The sequence below is a fragment of the Heterocephalus glaber genome, unplaced genomic scaffold, assembly GCF_053883595.1.
Source record: "Heterocephalus glaber isolate CG9 unplaced genomic scaffold, H.glaber_assembly_v1.0 deba00001641, whole genome shotgun sequence".
In the NCBI taxonomy this organism is placed as follows: Eukaryota; Metazoa; Chordata; class Mammalia; order Rodentia; family Bathyergidae; genus Heterocephalus; species Heterocephalus glaber.
Genome location: NW_028258396.1, coordinates 16,234 through 35,154, shown reverse-complemented (window position 1 = coordinate 35,154; position 18,921 = coordinate 16,234). Strand labels below are relative to the sequence as shown.

The following is an 18,921-nucleotide window of genomic DNA, read 5'->3' as shown; positions in this document are numbered from 1 at the left end:
GTATTCAAAAAACTTTGAGAAATGCCACCTATTAAAAATTATCTTAAAATATGTAGGTCTGTTTGTGTGCCTGGTTACTCTCAAGAAAGTAGAAGTTACAAAGGGTGATCAAAATATGCAATGAATATTTAAATAAAAGTATTACAGCAAAAGACACGTTGCCATGAATCCCCCTCAGAAAACTTCCACTCCCCTTGAACTTCAAACACACTTATCCCATTATTCTTTCCACTTTCTGAAGCAGTTCCGAAGTCCTCTTTTGTGTCTTTATGACATGTGATAAAAAATATTGTGAATGCTGCTGCCAAGTGCCATTCAAGGGAAGGCAGGCTCGTAAGAACATGACAGTGTGTCCTTGACTACTTTCTTCATGGGATCCAAACCATGTCACTTCTGGCTCTTCCCTGAAGTCAAAATGACCATGAAAGGGAAGCATTTTAAATAGATCAAGATAACCATGGCAGAGCAACTAAAGACACAAAAGTGAGCTTCCAGAACTGCCCAGAAAGTGGCAAGAATGATGGAGTAAGCCTGATCACGAAGGCTCAGTACAGGGTCTAAGAAAGAGGGAATATTTGAGGAGAATTAACGGCGATGTGTCTTTCACTATAATAAATATTTTAAAATTTAAACATTGATTGTCTTTTTTGATCAACCTGCAGTAAAGTATGCCTGTACGGTAAATACCTATTTAGGTATCATTTTTCCTTGTTGCTCAACCGACAAATAAAACAATAGAATCCCTAATGTTGCTTTTGATGTTGTAATACTTTTTGCAAAGAGAAGCACATGTATCTCCCTGAGAAGAGGTAAATATTATATAAGCACACAAACAAATATTAAAGCATACATGACGTATGGAGCACAGCATTTTTTTTTGAGAATAAATTCATAAGTCATAGGTTGGTAATCATTTCCAGACAGCATTAACTAGTCTGCCTCTTTTACCAACCTTAACGTACTTTGCCAGTGGAAGTGTATGATTACAGTATCACTTAGCTCAACTACAAATTTAAAACTCCCTTCACATCTTGCTGCAGAATTTATTTTGTCTATTATGTTTTATTACAAGCCCTCTCTGCCTTGCTATATTTTGCTTTCTTAATCAGGAATTTGGATGGTGGAAATCTATGCGTTAACATAAGTTAAGAGATTTTTTTTTCCACAGCAGTATAGGCTAAAGTAATCTCTCCCAGAGGAGTAAAATTCAGCAGAGAAAACTAAGAATAGGGAGGTGAGATTCATGTTGAGCCAGAAATGAAAAACAATACAATTTAACTCTTTGGAATGCTACTATGGCAACTCGCACCACAATCAATATAAATGTATCCTAGGCAATACCTACCTGCCTTATGACGTGATTTGAAAACGTGTGGAATTTGTAAGAAAGTTTCATGATCACACTTGTGGGTGAGGAGGGACCAAGGATTAATGTACAGCTGACCAGAAGAATTCTCATACTTAAAATCATGAATTATAACATTTAAACATATAAAATTTATGATTGAAAGCTCTATGGTAGTTACAGTTTTAATGAGTAGTGAGAATATAATATGAAGGATATTCAAGGATTGATTTACTATATTAAACTCTAATAGTTGAACAAAGAATATAAGCCTTCTCAGATTAATTTTGAAAGGTGATCTTGAACACATAAACTATGATATAAAAAATAAAATAACTTTGTAGACAGAATCACACAGTCATAAGGATTTGTCAGTATGTCTAGTTTTGCTTACATTTTACTTTTACTTGCTCTTCCCATGTCAGATTTTTCTGAAGCAAAAGTAACCCTTCCATCTCTTAAATGAGATGTTCTTCACTCTAGCGTACTGAGATTTCTCAAAAATTTCCCATGTATCTAGCTTTTGGTTCTTTGTTTTTGTTTTTGGTCATTTCATTTAAGAAAGCTTTCCTGATACCAAAAGTATGATCCCAAAATTAATAAGTACTCTTAACATTCTTTCTAAAGTTTAGTTATTTTGTTTATTTCTGCCTCTTTAGTCTACAACTCATGTGGACTTGATGGAGACAGAGAATTGTTACTCCTTCATCTATATCAATATCAACTGTCCAATACAATTTCTCAAATCTTTCATTTGTCATGGCTTTATCGACACTTTTGAAAAGCCAAATAGTGGCACATGAACATTTACAACATTTGAATATATAGTAAGCTATAAAGCAGGTCTGAATAGGTATCAGTGGATTGAAGTCCACAGGGTGTTATCTCTGATCATAAATAATTAGAAGTCTAATCAAATAGGAAAAATTCCCCATGCCTTGTGAAGTTAAGAAACTAGGGAATATTTTGAAATGAATGAATGAAAATACTACATGAAAAATTGTTAGATACAGCCAAAACAGAATATTCTTACATAGATTTTTGCTCTGCAGAACATTTTAGGTTGGCACTTACTTTCTTATAGCAACTTAAACGTTTCCATTTTTCTGGATTTCATCATTTCCATTGTAAAGTCTCTCTCTCTCTCTCTCTCTCTCTCTCTCTCTCTCTCTCTCTATGCATTTTAAATGATTTTTTAACAGATTTTAATTTTCTTGTTATATTTGGATTTTAAGTAGCTCTACTATGTGTTTAAATTTAAAATTCTTTTCACTTTTTTTCCTCAGAGTTGAGGAACTCCCTCAGTTTACAGGTTATCTTTCATTGGTTTTGAAAAATAGGCAATGACCCTGTCTTCTTTCTCTCAAATTAAAATAAACTAAAATTTCTCATTTTAATTTTTGTGTTTCCCCCTCTTATTGCTTTCATACCTTTCATCTTTCTAGACCTCATTCTGAATAGAATCTTCTAACCCATCTTCAGTTTGTAATTATTTCCTCAAATATTTGTAAACAGCCATTACACCTATGTATGAAGTTGTCACTTTGGTTATTGTGTCTTCAAATCCTAGATATATTTGACATGTCTTCAATTATCATAGGCTACTTTTATAGTCTCCAGTACTCTAAGAAAATTTCCAACATGATTTATATCTCTTGAACTTAATAAGCACAATTATATTACAGTTCATGTTTGATAATATGTTAGCTACAGTTGCTGTAGTTTTGTATGTGCTTTTTAGGGTTCTTTTGTTTCTTTAGTATATTATCTTATCGTGTACCTGGCTATATTTAATAATGGGTTATATCCACTGGGTTCAGAAATTGTTAGAAATAAGTAGTGAGGATCTAGGATCCTATGAATTTACCAGATAAAGAATTATAATTTGTGTCTCTTAGGCACAATCCAGTTCTATACTACTTTAATCTAATATATTTTCTTTGCATCAAGTATATTTAAGTTCATACTTTATGTAGTTGACACAAAATTTCTTGACTATGAAGTCAACCAGTGGGAGGAATTTTCTATAACTTTATGAACAAATGGCTACTTTAATTTAAGTATATATCATTAGATCAGCTTAGTTGTATAGGGAACATCCTAGGAGTGTCAGTAAGGAAATGGAAATGAGCACCGAAATGGCTGCTTTAACTGCACAATGCACAAAGCAGTTCCACGCCATCATTGACTTCTTTGCATATTGGTGAAGTTTTCCAAGCACGGTGGGCTTGTCTTCGCTGCTGTATAAAGGTGGTAACTTTGTGTCTGCACTGGCATCTAAACTGCTCAGGCTTACATTCAAGGAACCCGTTTTCAAATATTTTTCATGTCTACCCTGAACTTTCTTTTTCTCTCCCACTGAGCTACATCCCAAGCCCTCTTCTTCCTGACACTAATCCAAGGTGCATTACAATTTTTCCAGGCTAACTCTCTGCCTGTTCTCTAGAGTTTCTCCTCTTTACATGAACAAAGTGAGTATCAATTATTTCAAAACTACATCATTTCTTTCCTCTTCTAGTTTTGGAGAAGTTATGGTTTCCCAAGTAAACTTACCTTATTTTCAATCTCAAACTTAAGTAATGATTGTGCTACCATTTGGTACTGGGTAGCATTTAGTTAAATTATCCTGGATGTGTTAGGGAATGAATGTTTGGGTTCCATCAACACATGTGCAAATCCTAACCCCAATCCAACATTATTGAGCGGTGGGTCTGAGAGAGGCAATTATGCCATGAATGCAAATCCCTGTGGAAGGGATTGGCGTCTTTCCACAGAGATGCGGGGGAAGCCTCCAGCTCTGCAGCGCTCCTGTCATGTGAGGACACACTGAGATGACGGATATCTTCACACTTGGAAACTGATCCTCACCAGACACTGCATCGATTACTGCATTAATCTTGTCTTCGCAGCTCCTGGGCTGAGTGCAGTAGATGTTTATTGTGATTACGTCAGCCACTCAGACTATGGTATTGTTATAGCAGCTTGAACTGACTGACTCAAAGTATCTATCTTGTCCTCTAGTGAGATTGTATGCTTCTGAAGAAAGCATGGTGTCAAATATTTTTATAATCCTAATATAGTGCTATGCCCATAATAAAATCTTTGCATTACTTTACATAGATAAATTATACAATGATAAGAATCAACAGAATTACCAAGAATTTTGTTGAAATAAATGGCAAAATGGGCTACAAAATTAATATTGACATATTTACCTCAACTCAAAATTAATGACTAATAACCACAATAACTTATCCTTATTTTGATGATGAAAATTTGTCTGTGTTAAAGTAACTCTCTCATGAATATATTTCATTTCCAAAATGCGGGTTCCCAAGTGCTTTGTGTGCTTATGACTGATTCCTACTACTGCAGAATCACAGTAAATCACTAAGTACTCACTGTCGTTGAAGCTGCCTTTGTGGACGAAGCTGGCCGTGATGTGATCCAGGGAACCACATGCACGATGATGGTAGAAGTGGCTGACAGCTGACGAGCTGTATTCCCACCTAATTCATCAGTGACTTGCACGAGTAACTGGAAAGTCACAGGGTCTTGAATTCCCTGAAATCCATCATACTGGAAATGCTGCCCGGTGGCCAGAGAAGGAGGATCAACACCCAGTCTCCAAAGTGTGAACTGATTATTTGTATTTCCTGAGAATGATGAGGTAAGGAGACAGAAATAAAGCTACATTAGCATTGTTTTATTATAGTAAGGTGTTTCTGAAAAAAACATATTTCATGATATGTTTCTAACAGTTATAAAAATTCCGCATGAATGTCTTGTAAAATAGTAAAGAAATGATGTATTTGAAATCATACCTCTTACCTCCTACAATTAAATAGCTGAGCTGTCCCTGTGGAGAGTCTGTGTCTGAACAGTTGAGTTGAATAAAAGGGCCTTTGACCGTGGAATAAATCCGAGTTTCCAAATGCGGTGGATGACACATAGGAGGTTCATCGTTCACGTTCTACATAAAAGTGTTATCTCTTTAAAACGTGTCCCAAACATCTTGCCATATTTTAATCAATTACTTTTTAAAGCTTTATGATTTTCCCTTCACAGTATTGCTCTAGTATACTTAATACTCAAGCACCCAAGTCATCTTGATTATTTTACATTTTAAGAATATTTGTTAATGCTTCATCAAAAATTTTTTCTTGTTTAGAGTTGTCATAAATTTCACAATTTTTTCTAATTTTAAATGAGAAATTATTTTTCATTTAACAGATGTCTATTTCCTATGTAATACCACTATGTCAGGTACTCATGCAATTTATGAGATTATTAAACTTAAAATAAGATTGAAAACTCAATGTCATCTACATTAATAACTTCCCTTTATTACAGAAAAAAAAATTATCATGCAAATAAGTATATCTAAAAGAAACATATCTTACTGTTGGGCAGATTTACTTGTTAGGAACATTTTCTTTTATTGATCTCATAATTTTTTTTTTTGCCTGTAAATTTAGCCTGATTTTGTTCTGGAAAAACTCACAATTTAGTGGAGCATGCAACTGACATTTCACACAAATGGATGGTTTCAGTAATTAGACTGAAAGATGAATTGTCTCTGGGAATGTTTTAATTCTAAGGTTGATCCTGTAACCTAGGATACAAACTAATCCATTTCTTCCCATCATCTCTGTTCCCTCTCTTATCTGCTAATCTATGAAAGGAATCATTTCACTGGTGCCTTTCACTACCAAAGCATGAGGATAGCTTGTTTCTGAGTTTCTGAGAACTTTCTGTTTCTCACTGATCCAGGCTGTAGCAGAATTGTTTCCTGACCACACACTCATGTAGCTGTGGTTCCTAAAGAACACAGGCCCAGTTTCGGAGTTGTTCTCACAGTGTACAACCCCTCAAGGAAGACCCCAATTGTTCAGAATGGAATCTTAAATGACACAGAAGAGTCTAGCTCAGCTCAGCCCTTGTCCTTTTCCTTAGTAGTACTTCCTGGACATCCCAGAGCTCCCCCCTTTAAATGGTCCCTTTCTTGACAGACAATGCAAGGCAAACTCCAAGTCCTTTGCTCTCCTTTAAATTAAAATCTTGACCCTGAGAAGGAATTCTCTTTATTTTTCTTCTCTCCCTCCAAATACAGCGAAAGGATGGGAAAGATAGATCTGGCTTTTTTTTCATAGCTGCTTTAGAAATAGTAAAAACAACTCTCACTAACATTTATTGAATGCCTACTGTGTGTGAGACTCTAATTTGCTTACACTCATATGTACCCTGCACAATAACCCTTCAAAAAGCTACTATTTTATAATAGACAGTGAAATACACTAAGAAAAAAATTAAAGCTTAGACATTTATTGGGTGGTAGAAGCAGAACTCAAAGACATGTTAAATCCAGAGTTCAAAATTTTTACCTAGGTGCTATTTTCTCTATATAATACTGCTTTCTACTGGGTCCTGACCAGTTTACACCATTTCTGTACCAGCCTACTTCTGTTGTGTGCCAACACCTTCAGTACCTCAGACAATGCACTTGCTAATGTCAGTTAGTTATAGGCAGCCATTGCTTTGTCCTTTCAATGATGGCTAAATTGATATCCATCCCTGAACTCTTCTAGATTAAGCAACTGTGATTTGTATGTTTTATAACTTCTCCATACTTAAGCTTAAATGTTGAATTAAATTCCAAACACATTGATTGAATATTATTTTTTAAATCAGCCGAATATATGTTGAACATTTTTAAACTGAAATTTTGGTTGTAAAATATTTTAAAATCAAATACAGGCATCCAATTTTCTTTATGGGAAGAAAAATCACTGGCCAGTACTTAATCTAAATTTTCACTTTTTAAATTAGTTTGTTTTTTTCCCATTTTAGTACAAAGGAAAAATAGAAGGAGATTATTGGAGAAAATATTTTTACAAGACCAAATACAGACAGAGAATTGGAGGTACAAAGTAAAATGCATTGCAACATGGATCATCAATAGCCAAGGTTATATGCAGGCAGAATTTATTGTTAAGTTAAAATTAATTTAGTCTCATGATTATTTACTATCAAATGTTCTTATATTCTGATTTTTCCTTGCAGTGTAATAAAATTTAGAAAATTGCTTCCTTTGTGCCAGAATGTCACATTAATATTTAGGTACACTAAACTCTACTCATGTAAATGAAAAACTCCCATGACCAAACATGCTGTTACTCAACTTCGTGTTACCTTTAAGGTCTCCACCAGGAAAACTGTATTTTTTCATGTAATGAGTGCTGAATCACCTAACAAGGAGGAAACTGAACTTTTCAGCAGTCTTGGAAGGGTGGTATCACTGAATTAGGCTGTAGATTATGGCATATAAGCTAGAGAGATCACACAGACATACACACACCATACCCTCTGACTTAGATTCTATGACTGCAGAATAAATAAGTGTTTTAAATGATCAAAACTGGATGTTGGCAGGGCTCCTCACTTCTACATTTTTTTCTAATGCATCTCTTTGCAGAAAATTCATTTTACCAGCTATACGCCTGTTGGAAATATTTATTTATTACCTACTGCTCTCTCCCCAAAATTATTCATTTGTGAAATAAAACAGCTGTAGTAGAATACTACCACTATGAGTTTGAACATGCAGTAGCCCCTTCATAAACAGCATATAGAAAAGTGTAATAATTTCCTAGTGTCTCACTCTACAAAGGCATGAAATAGCATTTATGACATCTAATATCTCTATTCAGAATATTCTAGCACACGTCATCACTCCAAGGGTCATGTGAATTAATAACAAAACAAATACAGTTGTTTAAGCAAAAGCACTTTATGGTTACAAGGACAAAGTTAAATGTTACTGGGCAAGAGTTAATTGAGATGAACTTACGTATGCATTTTGTAATAAAGTGTTACCTCTAAAAATTAATCCATTCCTACAATGAGGAATTAATAACCCTAAAGAAAATAAACACATTATTAAAAAGAAGAGAAGATAGGGCGAACAAATATTCCTTAGAGAGAAATTTTCTAAAGTCTTTCAAGAAATATTTCTACTATTGTTTATGGCTCTTATTTAGTGTTAGCCTCCAAAAACACCTTTTGACTTAGCCTTCTAGAGCTCTAATTTTCAACAGTCTTTCTGATATCACCATTATATTTTTGAATTCTGGGTACATGTTGGAAGGAGGAAGTCTTCCCTAATATTGCTCTGACCAGCCCTTAAGCTAGTTCTCAAATTAAGCACAAGGAGACCCTGCCAATCCTGAATAATCAGTCCCTTCTTTCTGAGGGGCTGTTTCGATGGCTTGGGATTTAATATTTCATTCCAGTGTTGCTTGCCAGAATTAATTTTGGCAGAAGACTATCATTTCCTTGACTAATTCGCTCTCCAATTACAGTATAACACAGTACATTTATGTCCCTAAACATTCCCAATTAAGATATTAGAAGTATAACCATTCATTTATGGATATATGATCAATCCAAAGCCTACAAGAGAGAAAAACTAAGTTTTGAACTGTCTATACACTTTAAAAATTAGAGTTATTAAACATCTGCCATGCTCATACTTTAGAATTTTAGGATGTGTATTTCTTAACTATGTTTTAATAACTCAGAATAGTGCTTCTAGGAAGTTCTTTCAAACCTGTTCATAATTAAAGAGAAATAAATTGAGTTAGGATTATCTTTAAGTAATGGAAAAATGTATTTTCATTTTTGTCTTGTTACACAGTAAGCTATAGCAATAGTGAATAAATCAATTTTCTTATTCCTTAATGAATTAATATTTTCAATATAGAAATTATATTTTCAGTAATATGTTTATTTTATTGTCTGAAGATAGAATAGATTTTTAAGTTGGAAAGGATCAATTTTTGAAACACAAGTAAGATAAACTCTTGGATAATCTGAGGAATTATGAACCATTTCCTTGCTATAAATTGTACTTAAGTGAAAATTATTATATGGAAACTTAATAGAGTTAACCTTTTCTAATAATATGCTATGCTGGCATGGATTCTTATTACGGGAAGCAGAACAATACACACAAAATAATACAACTTGAAACTTATTCTGTAAATGGAGACTACAAGAGTAGGTATCTGTAGGTAGAGCATTCTCTCACAAAAATACTTAGGGATGATATGAGTCTTCCATATCTAATTTAAAATTATAGTTGATTATTTGTCTGGGCACTGGGTACCCACAGGGAATTCATGGGAAGATAAATTGGGTTATATATGGCACATAGTGTTTTGAAAATCTTGGTTCTCACAGATTAACAAACTAAATAATGATAATACCCAGGGACTGACCAAAGCTTTTTGAATTTAGTGTTCTATATATTGCATCACACATGAATTTGTAACAAGTTTCTGAATTTTTATTTTCATCTGTATACATTTAGTCATAAAGATAAAAGTTTGTATTTAAGAGGGTGAGCTACAAATTTTAAAATTCATGAAATGATTAGTTCTACTAAAGAATCTTTGTACTTCACATTACTTGATTATATTTTATTAAAAAACTCACTAAATCCATATTCAAAAGAATATTTATGCTCTACACATACTACAAACACAACTATCTTCACACTTATACATCCCTTATTTAATGTAAATGATTCTTTAAGTTTTGGGTTAATATAATGTAACCGGCTTTCATTACTCTGGAAATTACTACTTAAACTGGGAGACCTACTGTTACTTGCCATGATATAATACTATATCCTTAACCAGAACCCGAACAATCAAAATCAGTGTATGACAGCAAGGCCAAACTCAAGGCTGAAGTAATGTATAATTCTGCGGGGGGAGGAGAAAGAGAGAGGCACCTGGGGATGCATTAGCATAGATTTAATAAATTCAACACTGATTCTGTATTTTTAAGACATGGGCAAGTGGAGTGGAGGAGATGCTTTTGTGTAAAGCAACCTAGACGCCCTCTCTGGTTTCAAAATGAGGATGAGCACATTTCTTCCCTGTACCTAAGACGGGGCCGTCTGACCTCTAGAGAAGAGGGTTGCGGCAACTGGGAGCGAGGTGCCCCAGAGCTCGTGTGGGGTACAGCGGACCACAAAGACCAAGCCAAACAACTGGACAGCAACAGTGCGGTTGTGTTTGTTTGTTGGAGTATGTTTGCTGCTCAATTAAAATTTCAATTTCAAGCTTAATTGCTCTATTATTATGTTTGTATATATTTGCCATGTAATCAATCATATAGAGCTGCTCATTAACGAAATCATACATTTGTATTCCTTTAAATTCTAGAAATTGTGAGAAAACATCGTAATGTGACATTAGACCTTGGTCCTAAGGTGTGACCCAGTGCCAAACTCTGAGACGCAGTGTTTTCATGTTAAGCGTCTAGTAACCAAGTGCCCTCACTCAGTCCCCTGGAACTGTTGTGGTATGTCTGCAGCACACAGCGCATTCAGGTTGGGAAGCTGGTGCGTGTTCACATCACATCTTCATCATGTTCACGCGCTCATCCTCTCCTCCAAAGTTATAATGCTTACATGTTCAATTAAAATGTACCATTTTACTGTTCAGTACGCCTGTGTCCTCTGACTATGTACACCAGCAACTCCAAGCAGCAGGTTTTAGCAGAATCACTGGTGAACGCTGATTGAGTTTCAATACTCAAACGTGCATTGGAGACTTTTGCCTCTGGCGGTGATCAGACCAGTTGCTTTGAAGGGCTATGGCACCACAAGTAAATAGATCCTAGACAAAAGGTGACGATCAATACACTTGAAGATCTAGAGAACTGATACATTGTCGTGAGAGAGAGGCAGGGACAGAGACAGACAGACAGAGATGGATGCAGAGAGACAGGCAGAAATTGGAACTCAGATCTCCACAGAAACGCTAGAGCTGGATCGGGAGAAGAGGCTTGGGGTCCAACTGGAAGGGACAGGAAGTCACCCACTCACCAGACCCATTGTTTAAATACAAGCTGTCGAAAAATGTCACACTCTTGTTACATTTTATAAGATAATATGTAAGGAAATACAAAAATGAAAAACTTATCGAATTTATTCAATACAAGAATCCACTGGTTGAAGTGACTCCTGCCCTAGAGACACAGGACAGGCAGTGTGTGAAGAAAGGCACTGCCTGGTTTAACTGTTGGGGCGAAGGGAGCCGAACACAGTTGATGTAGTGGGCAATGCATTCTTTCTCCAATTAGAACCAATATATAATCTATTTTAAGAGAAAGGATCCTCCATTTTTTTCTTTTCTCATATTTATTCCTTTCCCATCCCCTACCCCTTCCACTTCCCCTTGCCTTTGGACCTTATCTTCCTATTTCACATTATGTATTATACATTTTAATTCTTATTTACACTTTCAGTTTCTCACACCAGAGAAACTATTCGGTATTTACATAAGTGTGTCCTATTTATTTCACTTAAGAGTATTGCCTCGATATGCATCCATTTAGTTATAAATGCCTCTACTTTCTCATTACTTATGGCTGAGTAGTACTTTATTTTATTTAAAAAAGTCTTTATCCAGTAACTAGTTGATGGACATTTGGGCTGTTTCCAAGTTTTAGCTATTACAAATTGTGTTGCTGTAAACACGGGTGAGCATATATTGCTGTGGTATGATTCTTTTAATTCTTTGGGGAAGATATCCAGCAGGGGGATAGCTGGGTCAAATGAGACCTCTAGTCTTAGTTCTTTGAGGTATCTCCATACTGATTTCCACAGTGGTTGCACCAGTCTGCACTCCCACCAGCAGTGGAGCAGGGTTCCTCTTTACCCACAGCCCCGCCAGCATTTGTTATTGGTTGATTTCTTGATAGCAGCCATTCTTTCTGGGGTGAGGTGGAATCTCAGTGCTATTTTCATCTTCATCTCTCGAATGACCAGTGATGATGAATGTTTTTTCATATGTTTATTTGCTGTTTCTATTTCTTTGTCTAAGAAATGTCTGTTCATATTAGATGCCCATTTTTGGATTGGGTCTTTAAATTTGGGAACTCTGATTTTTTTTAAGTTCTTTATATATTCTAGATAGTAGTCCTTTGTCTGAGGAACAGCTGGTAAAAATTTTTTCCCACATTGTGAGTTGTCTCTCCACACTGTTGGTGGTTTCTCTTGCTGTGCAGAAACTTTTTAATAAGAAGAGATCCCAGTTGTTGATTATTTGTGCTAGTTCCTGTGTGACTGAGGTTTTGTTAATGAAATATTTTCTGACACCAATGTCTTTAGGAGTTCTACCTAACCTCTCTTCCAGCTGATTTAGTGTTTCTGTTTTAATATTTAGATCTCTGATCCATTTTGATTTTAGTTTAGTGAGTAGTGAGAGGTATAGGTCTAGTTTTAATCTTTGGCAAGTGGAAATCCAATTTTTCCAGCACCATTTATTTAAGAGGCTATCTTTTCTCCAGCAAGGGTTTTTGGCTCCTTTGTCAAAGAAGAGGTGGCTGAATATGTCTGGAGTTGTTTCTGCATCTTCTAATCTGTTCCACTGATCCTCGGGTCTATTTCTTTGCCAGTACCATGCTGTTTCATCACAGTAGCTTTGTGGTATACTTTCAAGTTGGGAATTATGATATCCCCTACCTTGTTTTGGTTGCCTAGAATGGTTTTTGCTATTCTAGGTATCTTCTGGAATAGATGGTCTTTATCTCAACCTGAGAAAAGCCATCTATAAAAAACCAACAGCTAACATCATGCTAAGTGGTCAAAAGCTGAAACCCTTCTTGGTAAAATCAGGAACAAGACACTACTATTCAATGTAGTTCTGGAAACATTAGCCACATCAGTTAGACAAGAGAAAGAAATAAAAGGAATAAAGATAGGAAATGAAGAAGTTAAATTGTCATTATTTGCAGATGACATGATACTCTATATAGAAGACCTGAAGAACTCTACCAAGTCTCCTAGACTTAATAACCAAATTCAGTAGAGTAGCTGGACACAAGGTCAACACACAAAATTCAAGGAAAGGAAGAAGTTACACTGTCATTATTTGCTGACGATATGATACTCTACATAGAAGACCCAAAAAACTCTGCCAAAAGACTTCTAGACTTAATTGACAGATTCAGTAGAGTAGCTGGATACAAGATCACAACTGAAAAATCAAAAGCCCTCTTGTACACAAATAACAGACTCACTGAGAGAGAAATTAGAGAAACAATTCCTTTCACGATAGAACCCCCAAAAATGAAATATCTAGGAATCAAGCTAACGAAGGAAGCTAAAGACCTCTACACTGAGAACTATAGCACTCTGAAAAAAGAGATCGAAGAGGATATAAGAAAATGGAGAGATGTCTCCTGTTCCTGGGTAGAAAGAACCAATATAGTGAAAATGGCCATACTTCCAAAACTGCTATATAGATTCAATGCAATCCCAATAGAAATCCCAACAGCATCTTTCATTTTCACTCCAGGGTTCCTTCAGATTAAAATCACTCACAGGAGGGTCAACACGAAGGAGACCTGGAGGGAGGAAAAGGGCCCATTAAATGAGCACTTGCTGATACAAGCAACAAGGGCTTTGCTCTGCAAGTACTTCATGTATTTTAACTATCAAGTGAAAAATATAAAGTTTTTAAGAAATAAAACCTACTTCCAGAAATAAGAAACTAGAGAATATAAAAATAAATCCAAGAATATTGGAGAAGAGCAAATTATAACTTTCAGAACTAAAAAACACTTAAATGTAGTTTAAAACACAAGGTTATATCAACAGCAGATAAGGCATGGTGATGAAATCATTACTGCACTGGAATACAGGCATGAAGAAACTGCATCGATCATAATAGAGAGGAAAGAGTGACCAAGAGAAATGGAGAATGTAACACGCAGACCGCACCACAGTGTATCTAACTGGTCTCCAAAACATAGAGAATGAAAAGAAAGGAGAGGCGGTGACATCTGAGGCCAGGAAGACCACGCGTTTCAGTGGACAGCTCAGGAGCACAGAGGACTTCGGCCTGGAAGGCTGGGAGGGGACAGGGGACGCAAGAGGCCCAAGCTGGGATGTGTGCATGCTCCGATTCTCCTCAGTGAATGTATTAATTATGCAACACAAATGCATATTAATAAAAAAAAGAGAGGCCTAAACCAGGTGTGACATCACATGCCTGCAATGCCAGCAGTCTGGGAGGCTGAGGCAGGGGGATCCGAAGTCCAAGACCAGCCTAGACAACGTAGTGACTTAGAGCAAGGCCCTGTCTCAAAACCAACCAACCAACCAACCAACCGACCAACCAACAAACAAACCTTTTTAAAAAGGGTTAGGGATGTTGCTTTGTTTGAAGGTTCTGGCTTCAATTCCCAGTATTGCAGGAAAAAAAGAAAAGAGAAAATGAATCTGTACCAGGATACGGTACCATGAAATGAACATTTAAGGAGAAAAGAGTTAACAGAAATAATATTTAAAGAAACTTTGACCCTAACTGCTGCTAACTTGTTTCGATTAATTTATCCTCTAAGAATATTTAGAATAAAATGTTATGGTAAACAAGCAAGGGTGTATTATTAACATTCTTACATGAATTTATTTTGAAACAGGGTTCCCTAAGTTGCATGTGATCCAACAGGATGGTGTGCATTTCTGAGGTGCCAAGTGAGGATTAGTTACATGTGTTGTGGCTGTTAATACAGTCGCATTCTGTCATCTTACCTGGGCAGTACTTTTACTGTAAAATTCTTCATATTCAGTTTTGCTATTCATATGAATTGGGTTTGTGTCTCCTGAATGGATTCAGACTGGATCCCGGAATGGTTTCCAGGAGACTCACTGATGGACAGAAAGAAACATAACATACATACAGCTTTGAAGCAAGTGGAGGGGCAAGGCAGAAACACATCAGTCACTCAGAAAGGAGAAAAGTAAAAAAAAGAAATAATAACAAACTTTCAATGTACAAATAAGATTATAGAATGCATCTGAGTATATCAACAACCACAATGAATGCAAGCATATCCAAATTCCAATTTAAAAATACAGACCCTAATGTTGAATTTTTAGAAATAGACTTCAGAAATGTACAGAGTCATTTACATGTCAAACGCATAAGGACCAAAAATGTCAAAAATTGAAACGAAGAAGGAAAAATAGCATGAGAAACACAAAAGACAGGACAATATCGTACATAAACACAGCATTCTTTGTTGGGAGCAATGCTACATAATTCTAGGGAAAAATCATTTGAGTAGGCCTAGTTCTTCCACCTGCAGGCCAGCTATGGCATTCCGAGACATAATTCCATTTTGGCCTCGAGTCACAACTGAGACCTCAGTGATCCCATGATGCTGTGATTCTCCAGGACAAGACCACACCTGCGGGAGACGCCCTGGGAGGAACCAAATCTTTATCTGTATAGTTCCTCATTGTTCTTAGATTGCCACTGCCCCCCAGTCCTGTTACACCTGTTGATCCCACTGTGAAGTGCTGAACTCTGCATTGCACTTGTTACATCTGTTTCTCCGATGTACTGAATAAAAGGTGCTGCAAGCTAGGGGGCTTTTGTCTTTGCTGCCCAGAGCAGCACTGATCAGACCCAAAGCTCAGCTTCTTCTCACTCTCATTTGTCTACCTTTCCTGTAATTCACCGTGTGCTGCCGTGGCTCGCAGGAGACTAGGACTCACTGCAGAGGTTCTGGTAACGTCCCCTTCCCCTGTTCCCTACAATTCTTATATTAAAATTTGAAAGCAACAAGGTCACTTCGCCAAACACTTAAAGAGACAGTGGACACCACTTGCAATAAGGAAATGCAAAGGTCAACCACAGCGCCTAGCCGTCCGCCATAGTGCCTAAAATAACCACAGTGCCAACGTCAAGGGCCATGAAGAGGAGGAGAATTTACATCACTCAAACTTTAATGACTGGAATGTGATACGTTCTGGTCACTCTGGAAGTAAAGTTCAACAGTCTTATTTTGATTTTGGTTTTGGTTTTCAAGTTTCCTGAGGAGGCACCTTGTCTTACAAATTTGATACCTTTCCTCCTTGAGAGCATTTGCTGATAGAAGCTGACTTTCACGCACTGCTTGGGCTGCATTCCACACCCAGATGTGTAACTTATGACTGTGCACTCAGGTGTATTTATGATCGCTGCTTTCAAATCCTCCCTGGATAATTCTTACATTTGATTCAACTCAGCGCCGGTGGCACTTGGCTGCTTTTTCTTATTGCATGAGTGGTTTTCCTGGTTCTTGATATTACAGTGACTTCCTTTGTATTCTGACAAGTGACAGCAACGGTGCTTAGGTCCAGACTTGCTTTGTAAGCAGCATTCCCAGTGACCAGTTTACTGTTCGAATTGGGCCATGTCAGTTTGGTCTAGTTGGTTATCTGAGGCCAGTGACTTCCCAACGGTCACTTCTGAGGCTGCCTGAGATGGTTAGAGGGTTTTTCCCCAAGCCGGGCCACCACCTCTACCACAACAGGGATCTCCAGACCACAAGGACAAAGTGGCTTCCCAGCTTGATGCTGCTGTCTGCAACCGTCCTCCTGCTCCTCCCCCTGTCCCTGGTGGGAGGAAGGAGTCTCAAGCCCATGGGGGTGCCAAAGCTTCTGAAGCTTGGTGCTCTTTTGGCAGAAAGTGTCTCTCCTGCTTCTGGGGGAGAGAGGTGAATTCATGGACCGGGCCAGGCTGTGGAGGAAATCCCCAGCAGGGGAGAAGTCAGCCTGGGAGGTAGAAGGGGCTCCCAGGACTGCTTCCTGTGGAGGCTGGATGCTTCAGTGGTCCAGCTCTCCGGTGGAGAGAAACGGTCTCATTGATCCATCACATGGCAGCTGATGGTCTAAGGGCTCCTGACCCAGCTCCGCGTTGTCCAGCTCTGCTTGGGCGTCAGAGGTGTCCCCTTCCATCCTGAGGAGGGGCGCCTCCCTGCACTACCTCAGCGGCTGGGTAGGAGTTGGGAGCGAGGGGACTGGCTCTCCTCCATCTGCTGGGCTGGGAAATGAGCAATGCTGTGCCTGTGCTTCACTCCTCACTCCTGGAGCTCCAGAGGTGCCCACCGCATTCTATAGCCATTCCAACTCTCCCATGCTGCCCCTGCTGTCACTTCCAGGTGAACGGTTGTGTTTACCAAGATGGAAGGTGAGAGAGGAGCATCTTGATCAGAAGTTCACCGCCTGTTGAGAAAACACATCCATTCCTCTATTCCTGAAAATCCAAGACCCAGGAAAGAGCCTGCATTGCCCCTCTGCGCCTCTCTGAAGGTCTGAGAAGTGAGGTTGGAGCGGGGTGGGCGCCTGAAGGTCCTGGCCCATGGTGTCAAGGGCAGGGGAGATGGGTCTCCAGGCCCGGGAGCCCAAGCAGGAATGCGCCCTTCCTCACCTCTTATTTCCGGCCGAGCACCGACAAATCTTCTTCCCAAAGTCCACTGATTTGAGGGCACAGCTCTCCCAAGACTTCTTACAGAAACCCCCAGAAATAGTGTCTCCCGGCTATGTGGGGACCCCTAGCCCGGTCACAGGGACACATAAAATTACCTGTCAGGACCTCGCACTACAAAACGCTAAAATGCTAAATTTAAACTCACCAAATTGAATGTACCGGAGAGCACAGGAAATCCACCTAGAGAAAACTGGAAGTCCTGACAGTTAGCTTGCTTTATATTACACATATGCTTGGGGATAAACTTCTCTGTTGGTGTCAGGCCAGCAGGGACCGGACTGAGACTCCTGGACCAGCCAGAGCCAGGACTCAGGATGGCACTGCTCCCATTGGGAGTCCACTCGCCACATGCTGCCCACACCAGGAGGGCTTTGCTCTGACCCGTGTTCTGAAGTGACATCAAAAGTCCCCTGGAATAAATAAAATCCACAACCCAGTGCTGGCTCTGCTACAGAGCTCAAATTTGTCCTACTGTCACAGGGTAGGTGGGCATCTCCATGAAGAGATCGATATAAAATCTGATCCTGAGCACACGATATTCACGGCACACAAGGCAGAAATCAAAGCAAGCCTGCTTCGATTATATAAGCTCTAGAGAAATGATTTTACAAGCCAAACAGCCGCATTTGCATTAAAAAAAATCTAAAACGTGTAAGTGTACAAAATGGTAAAACATAAATAGTTCTCCTGAAGATGACAGACCTCTCTGAAAGAGACAATATAAAAAATATTTTGGAATGGAATAAAGTAAAATTTTAAATATCAGAAAACACAAGTGGTCTCTAAGGCCACATGAAAAATGCAAGACTTGCTAAAAATGCCATTATTCCTACTTCATAATTTGGAAAGAATAATAAAAACATTGAAAATATCATTTTCATGTAAAGATAGCTTATGCTATTTGTAGATCACTGTCTCACCACTGAGGTCTATAATGCCTTAGTAGTTCTATACAAGTGTGGAGTAAATTCTCCAATCCAGAGATCACGGGTCTTACCTCTCAGGCCCCGCTCTACGGCAGACAGCTCTCTACAGCCTACGCAAGGCAAACTTGCTGCCATCCGGCTGCTTTACCTGAAGGAAAACAAGCACTGTTCCTAACTAGCACATAATGTGGAAAAACCAAGGAAAGTTATGAAGCAACGGTCTCTCCCTCCCTCCCTCTCTCTCTCTCTCTCTCTCTCATTTATTTCACAACTGACGGGACAAGGCAGCCAGTTGTATGAGGTTTGCTATGAG

General features: G+C 38.1%; 1 protein-coding gene across 1 annotated transcript in view; it reads right to left on the bottom strand.

The window, feature by feature from the left end:
- Nucleotides 1–4,747: 4,747 nt before the first annotated feature.
- Nucleotides 4,748–18,921, bottom strand: part of LOC147822386 (cadherin-related family member 4-like) — a gene marked incomplete at both ends in the record, with an annotated part of 30,035 nt that continues 15,861 nt past the window's right edge. The window contains 2 exons of the mRNA XM_087196922.1: nucleotides 4,748–5,001; nucleotides 5,177–5,318. Coding sequence (XP_087053048.1) covers nucleotides 4,748–5,001; nucleotides 5,177–5,318 — 396 coding nt within the window. The remainder of the gene's footprint in view (nucleotides 5,002–5,176; nucleotides 5,319–18,921) is intronic.